The 20,657-nt window shown below is 43.0% G+C and overlaps 1 protein-coding gene and 1 pseudogene across 1 annotated transcript; both read left to right on the top strand.

Moving 5' to 3' along the window:
* Nucleotides 1-4,269: 4,269 nt before the first annotated feature.
* Tex43 (testis expressed 43) lies at nucleotides 4,270-11,963 on the top strand. The gene is made up of 3 exons (XM_004669181.1): nucleotides 4,270-4,355; nucleotides 5,751-5,859; nucleotides 11,754-11,963. Exons 1-3 carry the CDS (start codon nucleotides 4,270-4,272, stop codon nucleotides 11,961-11,963), a joined length of 405 nt encoding a protein of 134 aa, XP_004669238.1.
* A 6,149-nt stretch (nucleotides 11,964-18,112) lies between these two features.
* Nucleotides 18,113-19,201, top strand: LOC101600293 (annotated as a pseudogene).
* Nucleotides 19,202-20,657: the final 1,456 nt, after the last annotated feature.

The raw sequence follows: 20,657 nt of genomic DNA, 5'->3' as shown, positions 1-20,657 counted from the left end.
GTACTTGCTTGCAAAGCCAAAGGAACCAGGTTTGATTTCCCAGTACCCATGTAAGCCAGATGCACATGGTTCTATATGTATCTGGAATTTGTTTGCAGTGGCTAGAAGCCCTAGTGCACCCATTCTTTCTCTCTCTATCTACCTCTCTCTCTCTCTCTCTCTCTCTATCATAAATAAATAAAAAATATTTTTTTAAAAATGTATTTGTGGGCTGGAGAGATGGCTTAGCGGTTAAGTGCTTGCCTATGAAGCCTAAGGACCCCGGTTCGAGGCTCGGTTCCTCAGGTCCCACGTTAGCCAGATGCACGTGTCTGGAGTTTGTTTGCGGAGGCTGGAAGCCCTGGTGCGCCCATTCTCTCTCTCTCCCCCTCTATCTTTCTCTCTGTGTCTGTCGCTCTCAAATAAATAAATAAATAAAATTTAAAAATGTATTTGTGTCGGGTTAAGATGGCAGCATAGGAGTAAGAGAGAAAAAGCCAAAAAAAAAAAAAAAAAAACCCAGCAAAATACACTCTTCTACTAAAAAGTAAGGTGTAAGCCGGGCGTGGTGGCGCACACCTTTAATCCCAGCACTCGGGAGGCAGAGGTAGGAGGATCGCCATGAGTTCAAGGCCACCCTGAGACTACAGAGTTAATTCCAGGTCAGCCTGGACCAGAGTGAGACCCTACCTCGAAAAACCAAAAAAAAAAAAAAAAAAAAAAAAGTAAGGTGTATAAGAAATTATGAACTGCAGTAGAGAAGTAGGAGATTCAGAGCATCTAGAGACCACAGAAGTAGGCAAAAGAGGCTCCAACAGTAGTAGCACAAGGTCTGTGTGGCCACAGCTGCAAGGCTCGGCTTGACCCACAGGAAAAGCCAGGTGAGGGGATTCCCCACTCACACCAGCCTCCGTGCAAATTCAAGAAAAAGGATGACAAGGACTAACATAGTGGCTCATGAGGAAGAGGATTGTGAAGATCAGTGGGAGAACTTCAGCCACCATCCACAGCCTCCCCTCCCCCACTGCCAGTGCAAGCGCCAGCAATCAACAAAGGCCTGGGGAAGGGAGCTCACCTGCACAGCATCCGGCACAGGCAATCAGAGCAGCAACTCACTTACCCAGCCAGCCTACCAGAGCCCACAGTACAGCAAAGAGGTACCCAAGTGGGCACATAGCATAATTGAGACCAAAACCATTTCAAAAGGTAATTGGGATTACACCAGGTCAGTACCTGCCAAATAAGCCTGGTATGTAGGCTTGAATCAGAAGTGCTAATTGTACCTTCCATATCAGGGTAAATTATATGTTAAATCTGATGGATGGTCAGATTTACCATTCTTAAATAAGCATTTTGGCCTTGTCATTTGTTGCTTCCTGATTTATAGTGCCTTGTTTCCTCTTCTGTCCTTTGTTGGGGAAGGGTCTCATTTGGACACAAGCTGACTTAGAACCCTCTACAAACTGGAAATCTCAGCCTCCCAGTTGACAGGATTAAGGGTGTGGGGCAACACACATCCTAAGGGACTGTGACTTTGTTAGAGGATGTGGTTGGCATAATACCTACTCTTGCATAAATAATCTGTGCTGTTTTTCATCGAATACGCACATTGTTTAAATTTTAGAATTTGTATTTTGTTCCATTCAGCCTACTTGAGTACTCGTAGCAGGCAGACCTAACACCTAGGGTCACTTTTATGGTTACTGTGAGTCCTAACAGCTACACCTAGCACCTTAAGCTCCTACCCTGAAGATATACATCAAATCAATTGATTGATGCATCTAATAATACTGTTGATAATTAGAAAATCCAAGCATTAAATTAATCTAAGATGCAAAAATCATTACATTATATACAAGAAACACAAAAAACAAGACAGTATAAATCCACCAGAAAGTATTAATAAATCAGAAATGACCTCCAGTGAGACTGATTTAGAGGAAATGCCTGAGAAAGATTCCAGAAGAATGATTATAAATATGTTCAAGGAAATGAAAGGAATCAAAGAAGACACAGGAAACCAATTTAATGAAATAAGGAGGTCAATACAAGACATGAATAAGGAAATAGAAATAATAAACCAGTCAGAAATAATAGCAATGAAGAACACAGTGAAATTTAAAAAACTGTAGAAAATCTCACCAGTAGAATGGATGAAGGAGAGGACAGAATATCTAAACTAGAAGACCAGGTGGCAGATCTAATACAGTCCAAGGAGCATACCTCAGCATAATAAAGACTATGACAAACCTCCAGGCAACATAACACTAAATGGAGAAAAACTTGAAGCTCTTCTACTAAAATCAGGAACAAGACAAGGATTTCTACTATCCCCACTTGTATTTAATATAGTACTGGAAGTCTTGGCCATAGCAATAAAGCAAGAGTCACACATAAAAAGGATACAAATTGGAAAGGAAGAGATCAAGTTATCATTGTTTGCAGGTGACATGTTTTTTTATACATAAAGGGCCCTAAGGCCCTACCAGCAAACTGTTAGAGGTGATAAACACCTACAGCCATGTAGCAGGATACAAAATAAACACAGAAATCAGTACCCTTCCTATATACTAACAACAAACACACAGAGGATGAAATCAGAGAATCACTCCCATTCACAATTGCATCAAAAGAATAAATAAAGTACCTTGGAATAAACCTTACCAAGGAAGTGAAGGATCTCTACAATGAAAGCTTTAAAATACTCAAATGAGAAATTGCAGAAGACAGTAAGAAATGGAAAGGTAACCCTTGTTCTTGGATCGGAAGAATCAACATTGTGAAAATGGCAATCTTACCGAAAGCAATCTACACATTTAATGCAGTCCCTATCAAAATTCCAATGGCATTCTTCATGGAAATAGAAAAACAATCCAAAAATTCATTTGGAAACACAAAAAACCTGGAATATCTAAAAAATTTTTGAGCAACAAAAATAAGGCTTGTGGTATCGCCATACCTGATTTTAATCTATGACTATAGAGCCATAGTGACAAAATCAGTGTGGTACTGGCACAAAAACAGACATGCAGATCAATGGAACAGAATAGAGAAGGCAGGTGTAAGTTTGGGTAGCTATAGTCACCTGATCTTTGACAAAATTGCCAAAAATACTCATTGGAGAAAAGACAGCCTTTTTAGCAAATGGTGCTGGAAAAACTGGATATGCATCTGTAAAAGGATGAAAATAGATACTTATCTCTCTCCATGCACAAGAATTAAGTTCAAATGGATCAAAGACCTTAGTATCAGACCTGAAATTCTGTAAAGCCAGATGCACAAAGTGATGCTTGCATCTGGAGTTCGTTTGCAGTGGCTAGGTGCTCTGACATGCCCATTCTCTCTCTCTTCCTCCCTCTCTCTTTTTCTCTCTCCTCTGTCTCTGCTTGCAAATAAAATATTAAAAAAATAAAATAAAGATAGTCCCTTTTGCCCACCTTCCTAATCTATCAGTACTTGGGCTGGGCGTGGTGGTTTATACCTGTAATTTTTGTTGTTGTTGTTGTTTATTAGAGAGCGACAGAGAAAGAGGCAGAGAGAGAGAGAGAGCAAGAGAGAATGGGCACACCAGGGCTTCCAGCCACTGCAGACGAATTCCAGATGTGTGCGCCCCCTTGTGCATCTGGCTAATGTGGGTCCTGGGTCTTCGAACCAGGGTCCTTAGGCTTCACAGGCAAGCGCTTAACTGCTAAGACATCTCTCCAGTCGTATACCATTAAAATTAACTGTTGGGTATCTAAGACAGGGTTTTGGAGAGTTCAAAACCAACTTGGGCTATAGAATGAGTCCTTGTGTGAAAAATACAAAACCACAATTTCTAGTGCATATTGCATCCTAGAAGAAACTTCAATTTTTAAGGACCTTTACATGTTTTACGTATTAAGATTTTTTTTTTTTAATTTTTGATTTTTCAAGGTCGAGTCTCAATGTAGCCCAGGCTGACCTGGAATTCATTATTTAGTCTCAGGCTAGTCTTGAACTCATTGTGATCCTCCTACCTCTGCCTCTCAAGTGGTAAGATTAAAAGTGTGCCTCACCATGCCCAGTTTCTTTTTTTTTTTTTTTTCCAAAACTTTCAGAGATTTTACTTTTTATGTCTTTGAGATGGATTTATTTTATGTTTTTCACAAGAAGGGGAATTTAAACATGCACTGAAAATAGCTCTGAGCGCGGCACTCTCAGGGTTACTATAGAGTTAAGAGAACAATTGTTACATCAGTGGCAGCAGTTTCATCAGAATTAGACCAGTGGGTTAGGTTCCAGATGAAAATTCTGCCACTGACACCAGCAATGGCTTTGAAAAAGGATACTTCTCCTACCTTACCTAAACTGGACAATAGATGCTCCGAGGAGAATTTGTTTACATCTACTAACAAGTGAGGTCTAAAGAGTTCTGGGTTGTTTGTTTTTTGTTGTGTGGGAATGGAGATGCAACCTAGAGCCTCCCACCTGCTAGGCGAGTGCTCTACCACTGAGCTTTTAAATTTCTATTTTGAGACTATCTCCCTAAATTGCCCAGACTGGGCTGGAATTTGGGGTTCTCCTACTTCTCCCTTGGAAGTAGCTTGGATCACAGACATGTAGTTGAGATAAGCAAGTAGCTGGGATTGCAGATGTGTACCACCACACTCAGATTCCTAGCCTTCTGTTTGCTGATTATGCTTCAGTCTGGGAGCTACCTGGATGAGGACAATCATGCATCTCCTTAGCATTTGGATGGAAAACTTTATGTTCCAAAGACATGTACTGGGAAAGCAAATCTGATTTAAGTAGAAAGCACATATAAATTTAGAAACCAGGTTAGTCTTCCCTTCCTCATTTCCCTCCTCTCTTTCTTTGGCTACATATTTCCTTTAGAGTGGATGAAGCGTAGGCTAGAGGTGAATCATGGTGCACTATATTCTCCACTAAAACCAGCTTGTATGGACACATGCAGTTGGAGGTAACCCAAACCTTAGTGATACTTGGGCAGGTGGCTTTGTTTTTTTTTTTTTTTAATTTATTTGAGAGCAACAGACACAGAGAGAAAGACAGATAGAGGGAGAGAGAGAATGGGCGCGCCAGGGCTTCCAGCCTCTGCAAACGAACTCCAGACGTGTTCGCCCCCTTGTGCATCTGGCTAACGTTGGGACCTGGGGAACTGAGCCTCGAACCGGGGTCCTTAGGCTTCATAGGCAAGCACTTAACCGCTAAGCCATCTCTCCAGCCCAGGTGGCTTTGTTTTTAAGCAGAGTCTCAATATGTACCCTGGCTGGCCTTAAACTTAGCAGTCTTCTTGCTACAGCTTCCCAAGCATATGGGCCACAGGTGTATGCCACCACATACATCCAACTCATTGCATGGAGGTTTAAATAGTTGATTCTCTTCTATGTGGGCCTCTTGGCACAGCTCTCTGTCCTGGTCCTAATTTTCTTGGACACAACTGCCTTTTTAGAATGATGCTAAAGGGCTGGAGAGATGGCTTAGCAGTTAAGCACTTGCCTTTGAAGCCTAAGGACCCCGGTTCGAGGCTCGGTTCCCCAGGTCCCACGTTAGCCAGATGCACAAGGGGGCACACGCGTCTGGAGTTCGTTTGCAGAGGCTGGAAGCCCTGGCGCGTCCGTTCTCTCTCTCTCCCTCTGTCTTTCTCTCTGTGTCTGTCGCTCTCAAATAAATAAATAAAATAAAATAAAATAAAATAAAATAAAATAAAATAAATAAAAATAGAATGATGCTAAAACAACTGGTCATCAACTCAAAGTCTCCTTTCTTCTTGCTTTCCTGATATTCAGGTGTGAGGAGATTCATTTGCCACGGTTTTCATTAAAGCAAGGGATGATCCCAACGTATTATGTTATGCCTTGGAAAGAGAACATGAAATTCAGAAATGTGAACCTGAAGGTATTTTCTCAAAAATAGTCATTAGTCAATAGAAACAGCCTTGAAAATAAAAAAAAAATTAATTTCTCTCTCTCTCTCTCTTTGTTTTTTGAGGTAAGGTCTCACTCTAGCTCAGGCTGACCAGGATTTCACTATGTTGTCTCAGGGTGGCCTCAAACTCTCGGCGATCCTCCTACCTTTGCCTCCTGAGTGCTGGGATTAAAGGTGTGCACCACCATGCCTGTCCCAGCTCTCTTAACATCACTTAAAACATATAGCTGTGCAAAAGCTACTTTATGGGCTTTTTATTTTATTTTTAAATTTTATCTATTTATTTATTTGAGAGAGAGAAAGAGAGGATGGGCACATCGGAGCCTGTAGCCACTGCAAACGAACTCCAGACACATGTGCCCCCTTGTGCATTTGGCTTACGTGGGTCCTGGGGAATCAAACCAGGCTCCTTAGGCTTTGTAGGCAAATGCCTTAACCTCTAAGCCATTTCCCCAGCCCTTATTTTTTATTTTGAGAGAGAGAGAGACAGAGATAATGGATGCACCAGGACCTTGCGCTGCTGCAAACCAATCACAGACGCATGCACACCCTTGTGCGCATATGTGACATTTGCTTTTGTGTCACTGTGCATCTGCTTACACGGGACCTGCAGATTTGAACATGAGTCCTTAGACTTTGCAGGCAAGCACCTTAACTGCTAATCCATCTCTCCAGCCCTTTCTAAGTTTTTTAATATGTGTATGCACATTGTGTGGGGTTGTGTATGTGTATGTGTGTGTGTATGTATATGAAAGCCAGAGGTTGACATCAGGTGTCTTCCTCAATCTGCATATTATTATTTTTGTTTTATTTATTTATTTATTTGAGAGCGACAGACACAGAGAGAAAGACAGATAGAGGGAGAGAGAGAGAATGGGCGCGCCAGGGCTTCCAGCCTCTGCAAACGAACTCCAGACGCGTGCGCCCCCTTGTGCATCTGGCTAACGTGGGACCTGGGGAACCGAGCCTTGAACCGGGGTCCTTAGGCTTCACAGGCAAGCGTTTAACCACTAAGCCATCTCTCCAGCCCCTGCATCTTATTTTTTTTGTTTGTTTTTGTTTTTTTGTTGTTTTTTTTTTTTTTGGTTTTTCGAGGTAGGGTCTCACACTGGCTCAGGCTGACCTGGAATTCACTATGTAGTCTCAGGGTGGCCTCGAACTCATAGTGATCCTCCTACCTCTGCCTCCCGAGCGCTGGGATTAAAGGCGTGCACCACCACGCCCGGCTCTTGTTTTTGTTTTTCAAGGTAGGGTCTCACTCTAGCTCAGGCTGACCTGGAATTCACTATGTAGTTTCAGGGTGGCCTCGAACTCCCAGCAGTCCTCCTACCTCTGCCTCCCGAGGCTGGGATTAAAGGCGTGCACCACCACACCTGGCTATTTTGCACCTTTTTTTATTATGTATTGGAGGGTGTCTGTAGGTATGATGTGTGTATGCATCTGGGTATGCATGTGCCATGTTGCATGTTTGGCCTGAGAACATCCTCAGAGTGTTTGTCCTCTTGTTCTGCTTTTCTTGTGATAGGGTCTTTGTTTTGTTGTTTTGCTACTTTAAGTACCAATCTAGCTTTCACATTCTCCTGCTCTGCCTCCTGCTGCTGTAGGTAAGTTGGGAACACAGCACCTCTTTGCATCCACCATTACATGGGTGCTAGGAAATTAAACTTGGGCTGGCAGGCTTGCAAGCAAGCACTTCTAACTGCTGAGTCATTTCTCCAGCCCCTTCACATTGTTAGTATTATTATTACTATTACTTTGGGTTTTTTGAGGTAGGGTCTCTGTCTAGCCCAGGCTGACCTGGAATTTACTATGTAGTCTCGGGCTGGCCTCAAACTCAGTCTCAGTGGGATCCTCCTACCTCTGCTTCCCAAGTGCTGGGATTAAAGGCATGCACCACCACACCCAGCTTGCACTGCCTTTTTTATTTTTATTTTTATTTTTTTTGGAACAGGGTCTTCCACTGAACCTAGAACCCACTGATTATCTCAAGTAGCTAGTGAGCCAGCAAGTCCCAGGGATTCTTCTGTCTCTGCCTCACCATTGCAGGGAGTATAGGTGTGCACCACTGCGCTGACCTTTTCTGTGGGTCCTGGGGATCTAGACTCAGGTCCTCACCTTGCATGACAAGGCAGGCACCTTAACTGCTAAGCTATCTCTCCAGCCCCTGATGTAGGCTTTTGATTAGACTTTCAGTACCTAATCAAGTCCAACTAGAGAGCAATGGTTTTCCCCTATGACAGACTTGCAACCATTGTACCAGTCGGGACATTTGGCCTGGGTGTCCAGCCATAAAGTATATAGGTTCCACTGCTGGTTGACACCACTAATGACCTTTTTTCCCAGCATAGTTCTTCCCAGCATCCTGACAGCTAGTAACAGACTTCCAACTCAGCTCCAGCCTGATTTCCCAATGTCCTGCAGCCTAAGCATGTATTTTTACTAATAGGATCTTGCCATCTGGATCCGGTAGGCAACCAAGAGCCTTGGCAATGGCCTGTTATGGTTTGGGGGCATCAGGGACCTTCCTGACCAACAACTCTCTGGAAGGTATCATACATAACATTAGCATTGAATTTTTTTTTTTTTTTTTTGGTTTTTCGAGGTAAGGTTTCACTCTAGCCCAGGCTGACCTGGAATTCACTATGGAGTCTCACAGTGGCCTCGAACTTACAGCGATCCTCCTACCTCTGCCTCCTGAGTGCTGGGATTAAAGGTATGTGTCACCACACCTGGTGAGCACTGAAATTTTTCTAATAACAGCCTATGACTTTTGAGCATCTACCCACCTCTGCAAGCAAGATATTTCTGCCCAGACTCTTTTTTAGCATATATATATGTGCTATATACAGCAGAAAAGTAGATTTCCACATGGCTTGTTCATTAAAAAAATAATTTTTTTCTTTTTGGTTTTTCAAGGTAGGGTCTTGCTCTAGGCCAGGCTGACCTGGAATTTACTATTTAGTCTTAGGCTGGCCCCAAACTCACAGTGATCCTCCTACCTTGGCCTCCCAAGTACTGGGATTAAAGGTGTACGCCACTACACCCAGCTATAAATCTTAAATTTTGATGAATCTTCCTCTCCACCCCTTCCCTTATACGATCCCCCCCATAGTTTGCCTCTCTAGTTACATATCTACTATACCCTCCCCTTAAGTACTCCCCTCTCTTCCTTCCCTCATAGTTTCTTTCTAGCTTCCTGGTCTTTACTAGTGACATTCATGTATTTGTTTTTAAATTTTTTTGTTTATTTTTATTTATTTGAGAGCAAAAGAGGCAGAGAGAGACAGACACAGAGAGAGAGAGAGAGAGAATGGACACGCCAGGGTCTCCAGCCACTGCAAATGAACTCCAGATGCTTGTGCCACCTTGTGCATCTGGCTTATGTGGGTCCTGGGGGATCGAGCTTCCAACTGGGGTCCTTAGACTTCACAGGCAAGTGTTTCACCGCTAACCCACCTCTCTAGCCCTATTTATTTATTTTTTTGAGGTAAGGTCTTACTCTAGCCCAGGCTGACCTGGAATTAACTGTGTAGTCTCAGGGTGGCCTTGAACTCACAGCAATCCTCCTACCTCTGAGTGCTGGGATTAAAAGTGTGTGCCACCACACCTGGCTAGTTAGTACTTTAAAAAACATTTTCCAAATAAGATTGACTATTTACTTGTGAAACAGAAAGTTATTATAATGTAAATAAAAATGACCAGGCATGGTGGCAAAGATAGGAGAATCCCTGTGAGTTCGAGACCACCCTGAGACTACATAGTTAATTCCTGGTCAGCCTGGACCAGAATGAGTCCCTACCTCAGAAAAAAAAAAGTAAATAAAATGTCATTTGTCCTGAGATGATTATTTTATATGTATTTTTACATGATACTTTAAAAATAACCTCCCCCCACCCCGCTGGGTGTGATGGCACATGCCTTTAATCCAAGCACTTAGGAGGAAGAGGTAGGACACTGTGAGGTCAAGGTCACCCTGAGACTACAGAGTGAATTCCAGGTCAGCCTGAGTTAGAGTGAGACCCTACCTTGAAAAATCAAACCCCCCTTGCTAGGCCTGGTGTGGTGATTCATGCCTTTAATCTCAGTAAGCAAGAGACTGAGGTAGGATGCTCACTATGAATTTGAGGCCAGGCAAGGCCATAGAATTCTAGGTCAGCCTGGGCTAGAGTAAGACTCTGCTTCAAAATTTAAAAATAAGGGACTGAGAAGATGGCTCCGTGGTTAAAGGCGCTTGCAAAGCCTGCCATCCCAGGTTCAATTCCACAGTGCACTTGCACAAAGTAGGGCACACATCTGGAGTGTGTTTACAATGACGACAGGCCGTGGCATGTATACACATGCACACAGTCTGTCTGTCTCTCCCTCTCTCTTTCTAAAATTAAAATAAGTACTTGAAAGAGAGAGAAAAAGAAAGAGGCATGTATATAGAAAGAGAACTGCTGTGTCAGGGCCTCCAGTCACTGCAATTAAACTCTAGACACTCCCACCACCTCGTGGGCATGTGTGATATTGCACTTGTCTCATCTTTGTGCTTCTGGTATACGTGAGACTTGGAGAGTAGGACATGGGTCTTTAGGCTTCTCAGGCAAGCGCCTTAGCCATTAAACCATCTCACCAGGCCAAATAAAATCTTTTGAGGGCTGGAGAGATGGCTCAACAGATTAGGAGCTTGCCTACAGAGACTAATAACCTAAGTTTGATTCCCCAGTATCCATGTGTGCCATATGTACAAAGTGGAATGTGTCTGGAGGCCCTGGCACACCCATTCTTCCTGTCTTCTCTCTGTCTCTCTCTGCTTGCAAATAAATAAATAAAATTTAAAATTTTTAAAAAATATATTTAAAAATTATTAGCCAGGTGTGATGGTGCATCCCAGACTTGGGAGGCAGAGGTAGGAGGATTGCTGTGAGTTCAAGGGCGCCTTGAGACTAAAAAAAAAAAAAGAAAGAAAAACATTTATTTGAGAGAGAGAAAGAATAAAAGAGGCAGAAAGAAAGACAGAGAGAGAGAGAGAGAGAGAGAAAGAATGGGTGTGCTAGTGTCTGTGGCCACTGCAAACAAACTCCAGATGTATGTGCCACCTTATGCATCTGGCTCTACATGGGTACTGGGGAATGGAACTCAGATCTTTAGGCTTTGCAAGTGAGTGCCTTAAACACTGAGCTATTTCTCTAGCTTAAAAAATCTTTTGAATATATTAAAGCATCTGGTTTTTTATTAGAGTTCTCTAGAGGAACAAAACTGATAGAATGAATAATTTATTATACAGGGTATTTTGTTGTTTTTGTTTTTCAAGGCAGGGTCTCACGCTATCCCAGGCTGACCTGGAAATCACTCTCTAGTCCCAGGCTGGCCTTGAAGTCACAGTGATCCTCTAACCTCTGTCTCTGCTTAATGGTTAAGGTGTTTGCCTGTGAGGCCTAAGGACCCAAGTTTGAGTCCCCAGAAACCCCATAAGCCAGATGCACATGGTAGTGCATATTGTCTGGAGTTCACTTGCAATGACTAGAGGCCCTGGCATGCTGATTCTCTCTCTCTTTCTCTCTTATAAATAAATGAAAATAGGGCTGGAGAGATGGCTTAGCCATTAAGGCATTTGCCTGCAAAGCCAAAGGACCTCAGTTTGATTGCCCACAACCCACATAAGCCAGATGTACAAGGGGGCGCATATGTCTGGAGTTCATTTGCAGTGGCTGGAGGCATTGGTGTGCCCATTCTCTCTCTCCCTCTCTCTGCCTCTTTCTCTCTCTCTCTCAAATAAATAAAAATAAAAAAGTTAAAACATGAGAATAAAATAAAAATCTTCACAAGCAAATGATGTCCAATGTGATACTAAGCAGAGGTTTTTTCCCCCCCTCTCTTAGCAAGCTAAAGCATGTGGGATTCATACGGGCCCTCTAGAAGATTCTCTGTTCTGGGGTCACAGCGAACGTCTTTGCCATGGGGAAAATCGTAAAGTTGTCCTGAACAAAGTCCCGCCAGAAGTAAAGATTGCAGACATGCCTTTGCATTCGCCTCTCTCCAGATTCCAGAGCACTGTGATTTCCCACGGCTTCAGGAGGCGGCTTGTCTGATGAGGTGATGACATGAGCTGGGGATATAGCCTGGCACTTGCCTAGCGTGCCTGAGGCTCTGAGTTTGAGCCCACTACTACTAAAAAAAATAAGAATAAAATGTCAGTTTTATTGCCTGTTGCTTCCTTCCCCACAGTTTCTGTGTTTTTCCATTGTACATCTGTATTTCACCTCTGTAGTGGTTTGTTTCAGGTGTCCTCCATAAACTCCTGTGTTCTGAACGCTAGGTCCACAGCTTGGGAATTGGAATCTCTTTGAGGCAGTTGGGAGTGGGCCTATAGGTATTACAGTCAGCTTCCTCTTACCAGTGTTTGGCACACTCTCCTGCTATTGTTGGCCAGGAGGTGATATCCACCCTCTGCTTATGCCACAGTTTCCCTGCCATCATGGAGCTTCCCCTCGAGTCTGGTAGCCAAAATAACTTTCCTCCACAAACTGCTTTTGGTTGGGTGTTTTTGCCAGCAACAAAAAGGTAACTGTAACAACTTATAAGTTCAATTCATAATTTTCACAGAAGTTTTAGAAGAGGAATAGGTTCTGAGGCTGAGCTGAAGTGAGAGAAGAAGGAAAACTGCTTTCTCGGACACTAATTTCACATAAGTAGGTGAAGAGCATCAGACAAGCCCAGTCCTACTGTGTGACCTCACCACACTCCAGTATCTTTCCTCACTGTCTGTTGTGCTCCCCTCTGATGCTTATGTCAGACAAGCCCAGCTGAAATGGAGCTGCAGGGCAGGAATTATTTTTGTTGCCTTCCTGATCATCTCCCCACCTTTCTTTCTGACCTCCTCACAACATGCATACCTCTCAGGTTCTGGATCAAAAATTAATAAGAATGGTAATTAGAAGTATTTGTAAAATAGCACCATGGTATATCATGGAGTGTTAACAGAGTGATGTACTTCCTGTGTTGGTTCAGTATATATAAACATTAGTTTCCTATAGCAAGGGATTGATTCAAATTATTCAACAACATAAAACAACTATATGTAAAGCAGCACAGCTACTGTAAAAGACAGTTCCTCAAAAAATTAAGCATAGCAAGGCTGGAGAGATGGCTTAGCAGTTAGAGGTACTTGCTTGCAAAGCCTGTTAGCCTGGTGTAGTGGTTTGAATTAGGTGTCCCCCATTAACTCATGTGTATTAAATGTTTGAGTCCCAGTTGATGGCAATTTGGGAGGTGGAGTCTTGCTGGAGGAGGTGTGTTATTGGGAGTGGGCTTAGGAATGTTATAGCCAGCTTTCCTTTGTTAGAATTTGACTCACTCTCCTGCTGCTAGTTGCCATCTGCTGAGGCAAGGGGGTGATGTCTAGCCCCTTTTCCATGCCATCATGGAGCTTCCCCATGAGACTGTATGCCAGAATAAATTTCCTCCCATCAGATGCTTCTGGTTGTTTGTCCCAGGAATGAGAAGGTAACTATAACAGAAAATTAGTAGCAAAGTGTGGTCCTTGCTGCTACATGCCTGACTGTGTGGTTTTGGCCATTTTGTAATTGATGTGTGGAAGGATTTGAAACCTTGATCTAAGAGATGCCTTGCAGTGCTGAAGGCAGAGTGTGATGGACCATTCTGATCAAAGTTGAAAGACCTAAATGCAGTAAGAACTATGGACTATGCAGGCTTTGCTGTAAGGGGAAGAAAGAGCTTTGTACAGACTGGGCTAGAAGAAGTTTATGTGAGAGGCTTACTGCATTCTTTCTGTGTTCTGAGAACTTGTGCAGGATTGCATTGCATAGAAATGGACTGGTGTGAGCATAAGGGTATGGGTATGGGTTCTCAACTGATGAAGCTACTTTGGGAGATTCTGAAATGTTTAGGCAGCAGGGTCTATCTAGGAGCATGCTTTTTTACTTTCATTATTTTTGTGTGTGTGTCGGGGTTGGGGGAAGGATCTCATTCTAGTCCAGGCTGACCTGGAATTCATTCTTTGGGTCAGGCTGGCCTTGAACTCATGGTGATCCTCCTACCTCAGCCTTCTAAGTGCTGATATTAAAGGCATGGGCCACCATGCTCAGTCTCTCCTTTTCTTTTTCTCTTTCTCTCTTTCCTGCCCACCATGAAATGGAGAAACTTCTCCATGCCTCTGACCACTATGATGTTCAGCTCAAGTAGATGGGATCATGCAATATGGACTGAACCTTCTGAAATATGAGCCTAAATAAATCTTCTCTCAGATTTAAATTGGTCTCTCAAATATGTTGGTCAGTTTCATAAAGGTAATTAATGCACTATCCTACTTTTCCCTACAGTTCTGTGTCTACCAAGTTACTTTCCAGTGAGAAATTCTCTCTGACTGTTCTGTGCTTAATTTTACTCTTCTCCACATAGTTGCAACTTACTATTGGTCAACTCCTTTGAATGTGTACCTTCTACATTATAGGTTAATTTGAGATTATATTTCCCCACAATAGAGCAGAATATTATGATACATCTTAGCCCAGTGGAGTTGGTTGCAATGAGTGTAAAATCCCTGGGATTTCAAAGTCAAAACTGCCAGGGCAATACTCCCATTACCCAGGTAGTATCTCATTCTAGGCCAGGCTAACCTGGCAGTCACTCTATAGCCCCAGGCTAGCCTCAAACTAACAATGATCTTCCTACCTCAGTCCCCCAAATGCTGGGGTTAAAGGTGTATGTCATCATGTCCAGCTTTATAGTTTTTATATATTGAGAATACTGGTGATTTTATTTATTTATTTATTTTGGTTTTTCGATGTTAGGTCTCTCTGTAGCTCAGGCTGACCTGGAATTCGTTATATAGTCTCTAGGTGGCCTTGAACTCACAGTGATCCAATCCTCTCACCTCTGCCTCCTGAGTGCTGGTATTAAAGGTGTGCACCACCACTCCCAGCTTGGTGATCTTATTTGACTATTACCAATTACTGTCTGTCAGGCTGAGAGGGAAGGCTGGTAAAAAGGATGCACATTGGCTAGAAACTAGCCCTGCTATGTGTGTTCACTGGGCTCTGGCAATTAGGCATATACATAAAAGCATCCAGCAAACAATTCAGGGTAAGGTATGTAGTAGATCGCTGAGGGGCAAAGACAGGACTTCCCCAACTTTGAATATAATAATGCACATGACCAGAAGACAATATGTGAAGCCACCACAACAGAACGGTTCCAGTACTACTGTTAACAACAATGACAATGATGATGATGACTACTACTATTGTCTTTTCAAATAAAGTCTTATTCTGTAGCCTGGTTGGTCTAGAACTTATTGTGTGGCCCACGCTGGCCTTGAACTCACCATAAATCTATAGCCTCAGCCCCCCCCCCCAGTACTGGAATTACAGGGCAGTGCAAACACACATTTTGTCAATAGAAGCTGCTCCTCATGTGGAAAATGTCTTTCAGTTCTAACTCCTTTGAGGAACCTACTTTGTACTTCATTTTCTTAACTTTTACAAATTGTTGTCTGCCCAATAGTTCCTCTTCTTGACCAGAAGAGGGCTCTATTGCATTGCTTGAGCAATGTCTTTAATAAATTTGGAGGGGGGGGGTGCTCATATTTAACAAGGGAAAAAGTTTTCTTTAGAGACATTCTGATATAGATCTCTAGGAGAGACATTACGATATTATAAATAAAAAAAAAATCGGCTGGGCGTGCTGGTGCATGCCTTTAATCCCAGGACTCGCGAGGCAGAGGTAGGAGGATCGCCGTGAGTTCAAAGCCACCCTGAGACTACATAGTGAATTCCAGGTCACCCTGGGTTAGAGTGAGACCCTACCTCAGGAAAAAAAAAAAAAAAAAATCACCAGTGCCTTTGTAACAGGTTCTCAAATTGAGTGTTCATTAACATAGGTGAACTTTTACCCGTTTTGCACTGTTCTGCTTAGTACCAGACCCTTACTAATCCAGAGACATTTTATCTGCTATGTAAAAATTTGAAAGTAGACAAAGAGTAACAAAGGACAACACATTAAACTGGAAAACAACTTTTCCAGGGATAAATTAAAAACCATCAGTATTATGCTTCAACTATACAAAACTGGAATCTGGAAGCTGACCTAGTTTGAACTTTTTGTTTTTGTTTCTTTAGTTAATTAATTAATTTATTTTAAAGGCAGGAATGGCAGCTCGTGCCTTTATTTAATTTATTTATTAGAGAGAGAGAGTGGGGGGGGGAGAGGCAGAGATAAAGAGAGAATGGGTGCTCCAGGGCCTCCAGCCAGAGAGAATGGGTGCTCCAGGGCCTCCAGCCACTGCAAATGAACTCCAGTTGCATACACCCCCTTATGCATCTGGCTTATGTGGGTCTGGGGAATTGAACCGGGGTTCTTATGCTTCGCACACTAACGCCTTAACCACTAAGTCATTTCCCCAGCCCTGTTTTATTTTTTTGAAGCAGGGCTCACTCTAGCTAAGGCTGACTTGGAATTCACTTTGTAATCCAGGCTTACCTTAAACTCACAGTGATTCTCTTTCCTCAGCCTCCTGAATGCTGGATGGTTTGAGTTTTACTTTCTGTGCAACTTAAAGCAAGTGCAATATACCGCATATCTTTCCTTCATTTTCTTATCTGGAAAATGGTAATACTCATAGCTAATTCATATGAGTGGCCATAGATGACAGAGAGTGGCTAGCATGACTCTTGGAAATATATATTTTATACAAGTATATAGTGTATATTTAAAACTGTTTTGTGGGCTGGAGGGTTGGCTTAGCAGTTAAGACACTTGCCTGCAAAGCTTCAGGACCCAGGTTTGATTCCCCAGAACCCACGTAAGCCAGATGTACATGGTGGCACATGTGTCTGGAGTTCATTTGCAGTGGCTAGAGGCCCTGACATGCTCATTCTCTCTCTCTCTCTCTCTCTCTCTCTCAAATAAATAAATAAATAAATAAATATTTTTAAATAGGGCTGGAGAGATGGCTCAGCAGTTAAGGCATTTGCCTGCAAACCAAAGGACCTAGGTTTGATTCTCCAGGACTCACATAAACCAGATGCACAAGATGGCGCATGTGTCTGGAGTTCATTTGCAGCAGATGGAGGCTATGGCATGTCTATTCTCTCTCTTTCTCTCTCTCTCTCTCTTTCTCTCTCTCTCCCCCATCTCAAAAATAAATAAAAAAAGAAATAAAGTAACACAGAAAAACAAAATATAGAAAAACTTTCTTGTTGATGTTTAATCCTTGATTGTTTTTATTATTCCTTATTGTTTTTGACAATTTTGTATGTGTATGTGATTTTTTTTAATCTTTAAAAAAATATACATTTATTTATTTGCAAGCAGAGAGACAGAGAAAGACAGAGAGAATGGGTGCACCAGGGCCTCCAGCCACTGCAAAAGAACTCCAGATGTATGCATCACTTTGTACATCTGATTTATGTGGGTACTGGAGAATTAAACCCAGGTCATTAGGCTTTGCAGGCAAGTTCCTTAACCTCTGAGCAATCTCTGCAGCCCTATTTTTTGAAAAAATTATTTATTTGCATTTGTGTGTATGTGTGCATGCACCAGGTTCTCTTGACACTGCAAATGGATGCATTGAACCCAGCAGCAGACTTTGCAAGCAAGTCTCTTTAACCACTGAGCCATCTTCCAAGCTCTTATAAGTGATGTATTTTGATCATAATCGCCCCCTACCCATTAACCTCTTATATCTCCCTCTTGCTCCCATTAAATTCTTTCTGTTTTGGTAAGTGAGATTACAAGAGGCTGTGAAGATGGTAGTTACAATCTGATAAAAATAAAACCAGAATCCACTAGGGTTGCACAAGGGGCTTAGAGCATGTCCTCTATTATAAGTGGGGTATTAGGTGAGATTCAAAGAAAATTGCAGGCTTTTATCTGGGAAAGAGAAGTGTCTTTAACTAGTTTTTCACTGTGCTGGACTTTTTGCTTTGCTGCTGGCAAGAGGCTTTGAACAGACTCCTTCATGAGGGGCCTCTTCTTCTCATGTCCCCTAATTAAAAAAAAAATTAGGTTGGGGGAAGGTTCTAGAAAAGCGGCGGCAGCGGCTCCAGCGGCAGAAGCAGCTGCGCCGGCGCTGCGTGCAGGTCTCCGGTGGGTGCGCGTGGTCGGGACAGCTGCTGCTGGTCGCCTCTGAGTCAGGACGAGTCCGGTTCGTGTCCGTGCGCCGAGTTCTCTGTCATCTCGCTCGGCTGCGGGAAATCGGGCTGAAGCGACTGAGTCTGCGATGGAGAGAGAAAAGGAACAGTCCCGTAAACTCTTCATTGGTGGCTTAGCTTTGAAACCACTGAAGAAAGTTTGAGAAACTACTACGAGCAATGGGGAAAGCTCACAGACTGTGTGGTGATGAGGGATCCTGCAAGCAAAAGGTCAAGAGGATTTGGTTTTGTAAATTCTCATCCATGGCTGAGATAGATGCTGCCGTGGCTGCGAGGCCTCATTCGATTGATGGGAGAGTAGTTGAGCCAAAACGCGCGGTAGCCAGAGAGGAGTCTGGAAAACCTGGAGCCCAGGTGACTGTGAAGAAGCTATTTGTTGGCGGAATTAAAGAAGACACCGAGGAGCATCACCTTAGAGATTACTTTGAAGAGTATGGGAAAATTGATACTGTTGAAATAATTACTGATAGGCAATCTGGAAAGAAAAGAGGCTTTGGCTTTGTTACCTTTGACGACCATGGCTTTGTTACCTTTGATGACCATGATCCTGTGGATAAAATTGTATTGCAAAGATATCACACCATTAATGGTCATAATGCAGAAGCAAGAAAAGCACTGTCAAGACAAGAAATGCAGCAAGTCCAGAGTCCTAGGAGTGGAAGAGGAGGGAGCTTTGGTTTTGGAGATTCCCGTGGTGGTGGTGGTGGTGGTGGTGGTGGTGGTGGTGGTGGTGGTGGTGGTGGTGGAAATTTTGGACCAGGACCAGGAAGTAACTTTAGGGGAGGAACTGATGGAGATGGAAGTGGACGTGGATTTGGGGACGGCTACAATGGATATGGAGGCGGACCTGGAGGTGGCGATTTTGGAGGTAGCCCTGGTTATGGAGGAGGAAGAGGAGGATATGGTGGTGGAGGACCTGGATATGGCAACCAGGGTGGGGGTCACGGAGGTGGTTATGAAAACTATGGAGGAGGAAATTATGGAAGTGGAAATTACAATGATTTTGGAAATTATAACCAGCAACCTTCTAACTATGGTCCAGTGAAGAGTGGAAACTTTGGTGGTAGCAGGAACATGGGGGACCGTATGGTGGAGGAAACTGTGGTCCAGGAGGCGGTGAAGGAAGTGGGGGTTATGGCGGGAGGAGCCGATACTGAGCTGCTTCCTACTTGCCATGGGCTTCACTGTATAAATAGGAGAGGATGAGAGCCCAGAGGTAACAGAACCGCTTCAGGTTATCGTTAAGGAAACTCTTATCTCAGTCATGCATAAATATGCAGTGATATGACAGAAGACACCAGAGCAGATGCAGAGAGCCATTTTGTGAATGGATTGGATTATTTAATAACATTACCTTACTGTGGAGGAAGGATTGTAAAAAAATGCCTTTGAGGCAGTTTCTTAGCTTTTTAATTGTTGTTTCTTTCTAGTGGTCTTTGTAAGAGTGTAGAAGCATTCCTTCTTTGATAATGTTAAATTTGTAAGTTTCAGGTGATATGTGAAACTTTTTTTAAGATTTTTCTCAAAGTTTTGAAAAGCTATTAGCCAGGATCATGGTGTAACAAGACATAACGTTTTTCCTTTAAAAAATTTAAGTGCGTGTGTAGAGTTAAGAAGCTGTTGTACATTTATGATTTAATAAAATAATTCTAAAGGAAAAAATTATTTATTTATTTATTTATTTATTATTTAAGAGATGGGGAGAGAGAGAAAGAGAATGAGCACACTGGGGCATCCTGCCACTGCAAATGAACTCCAAATGTATGCACTACTTTGTGCATCTGGCTTTACATGGTTTTGCAATCAGGTTCACATTGCTGGTAGAAATCACCCAACCAAGAGCAGCTTGTGGGAAAAAGAGGTTTACTTTGGCTTACAGGCTCAAGGGGAAACAGGCAGGGGAAAACAATGGCATGAGCAGAGGGTGGTTATCACCCCCTGGACAACATCAGGTGAACAACAGGAACAGGAGTGTGCGCCAAACACTGGCAAGGGGAAGCTGCCTATCCCCAACAATACACTGCCTCCAGGAGGTGTTAATTACCAAATCTACATCAGCTGGGAACCTAGCATTCAGAACACCTAAGCTTATGGGGGACACCTGAATCAAACCACCACACATGGATATTGGGGAACTGAACATAGGCTGTCAGGCTTTGCAAGCAAGTGCATTTAACTGCTGAGCCACCTCCTCAGAGCCTGCTAATTTCCCCTGTGTATTCTGTATCCTGCCTCACAGTCATGTTGGAAGCAAGAGCCTTTAACCGAGATGTTTTCCCAGCCCCATCACTGTCATGTTGGAAGGGAGCATCCACAGCGCTCGTCCTCTGTCTCTTACATTCTTTCTGCCTCTTCTTGTGCAGTGCTTCTTAGCCTTTTTGTTTTGTTTTGTTTTTTGTTTTTTGTTTTTTTGAGGTAGGGTCTCACTCTGGTCCAGGCTGACCTGGAATTAACTCTATCATCTCAGGGTGGCCTTCAACTCATGGCAATCCTCCTACCTCTGCCTCCCAAGTGCTGGGATTAAAGGCATGCGCCACCACACCCAGCTCTTCTTAGCCTTGAAAGGACTAACACTCACAGTCTATCCTCTACTCATTGGACAAAGAAAAAAAG

This window comes from Jaculus jaculus, chromosome 12, assembly GCF_020740685.1.
Source record: "Jaculus jaculus isolate mJacJac1 chromosome 12, mJacJac1.mat.Y.cur, whole genome shotgun sequence".
Taxonomy (NCBI): domain Eukaryota; kingdom Metazoa; phylum Chordata; class Mammalia; order Rodentia; family Dipodidae; genus Jaculus; species Jaculus jaculus.
The sequence above is the reverse complement of the archived record's forward strand: the minus strand, read 5'-3'. Positions and strand labels throughout refer to the sequence as shown.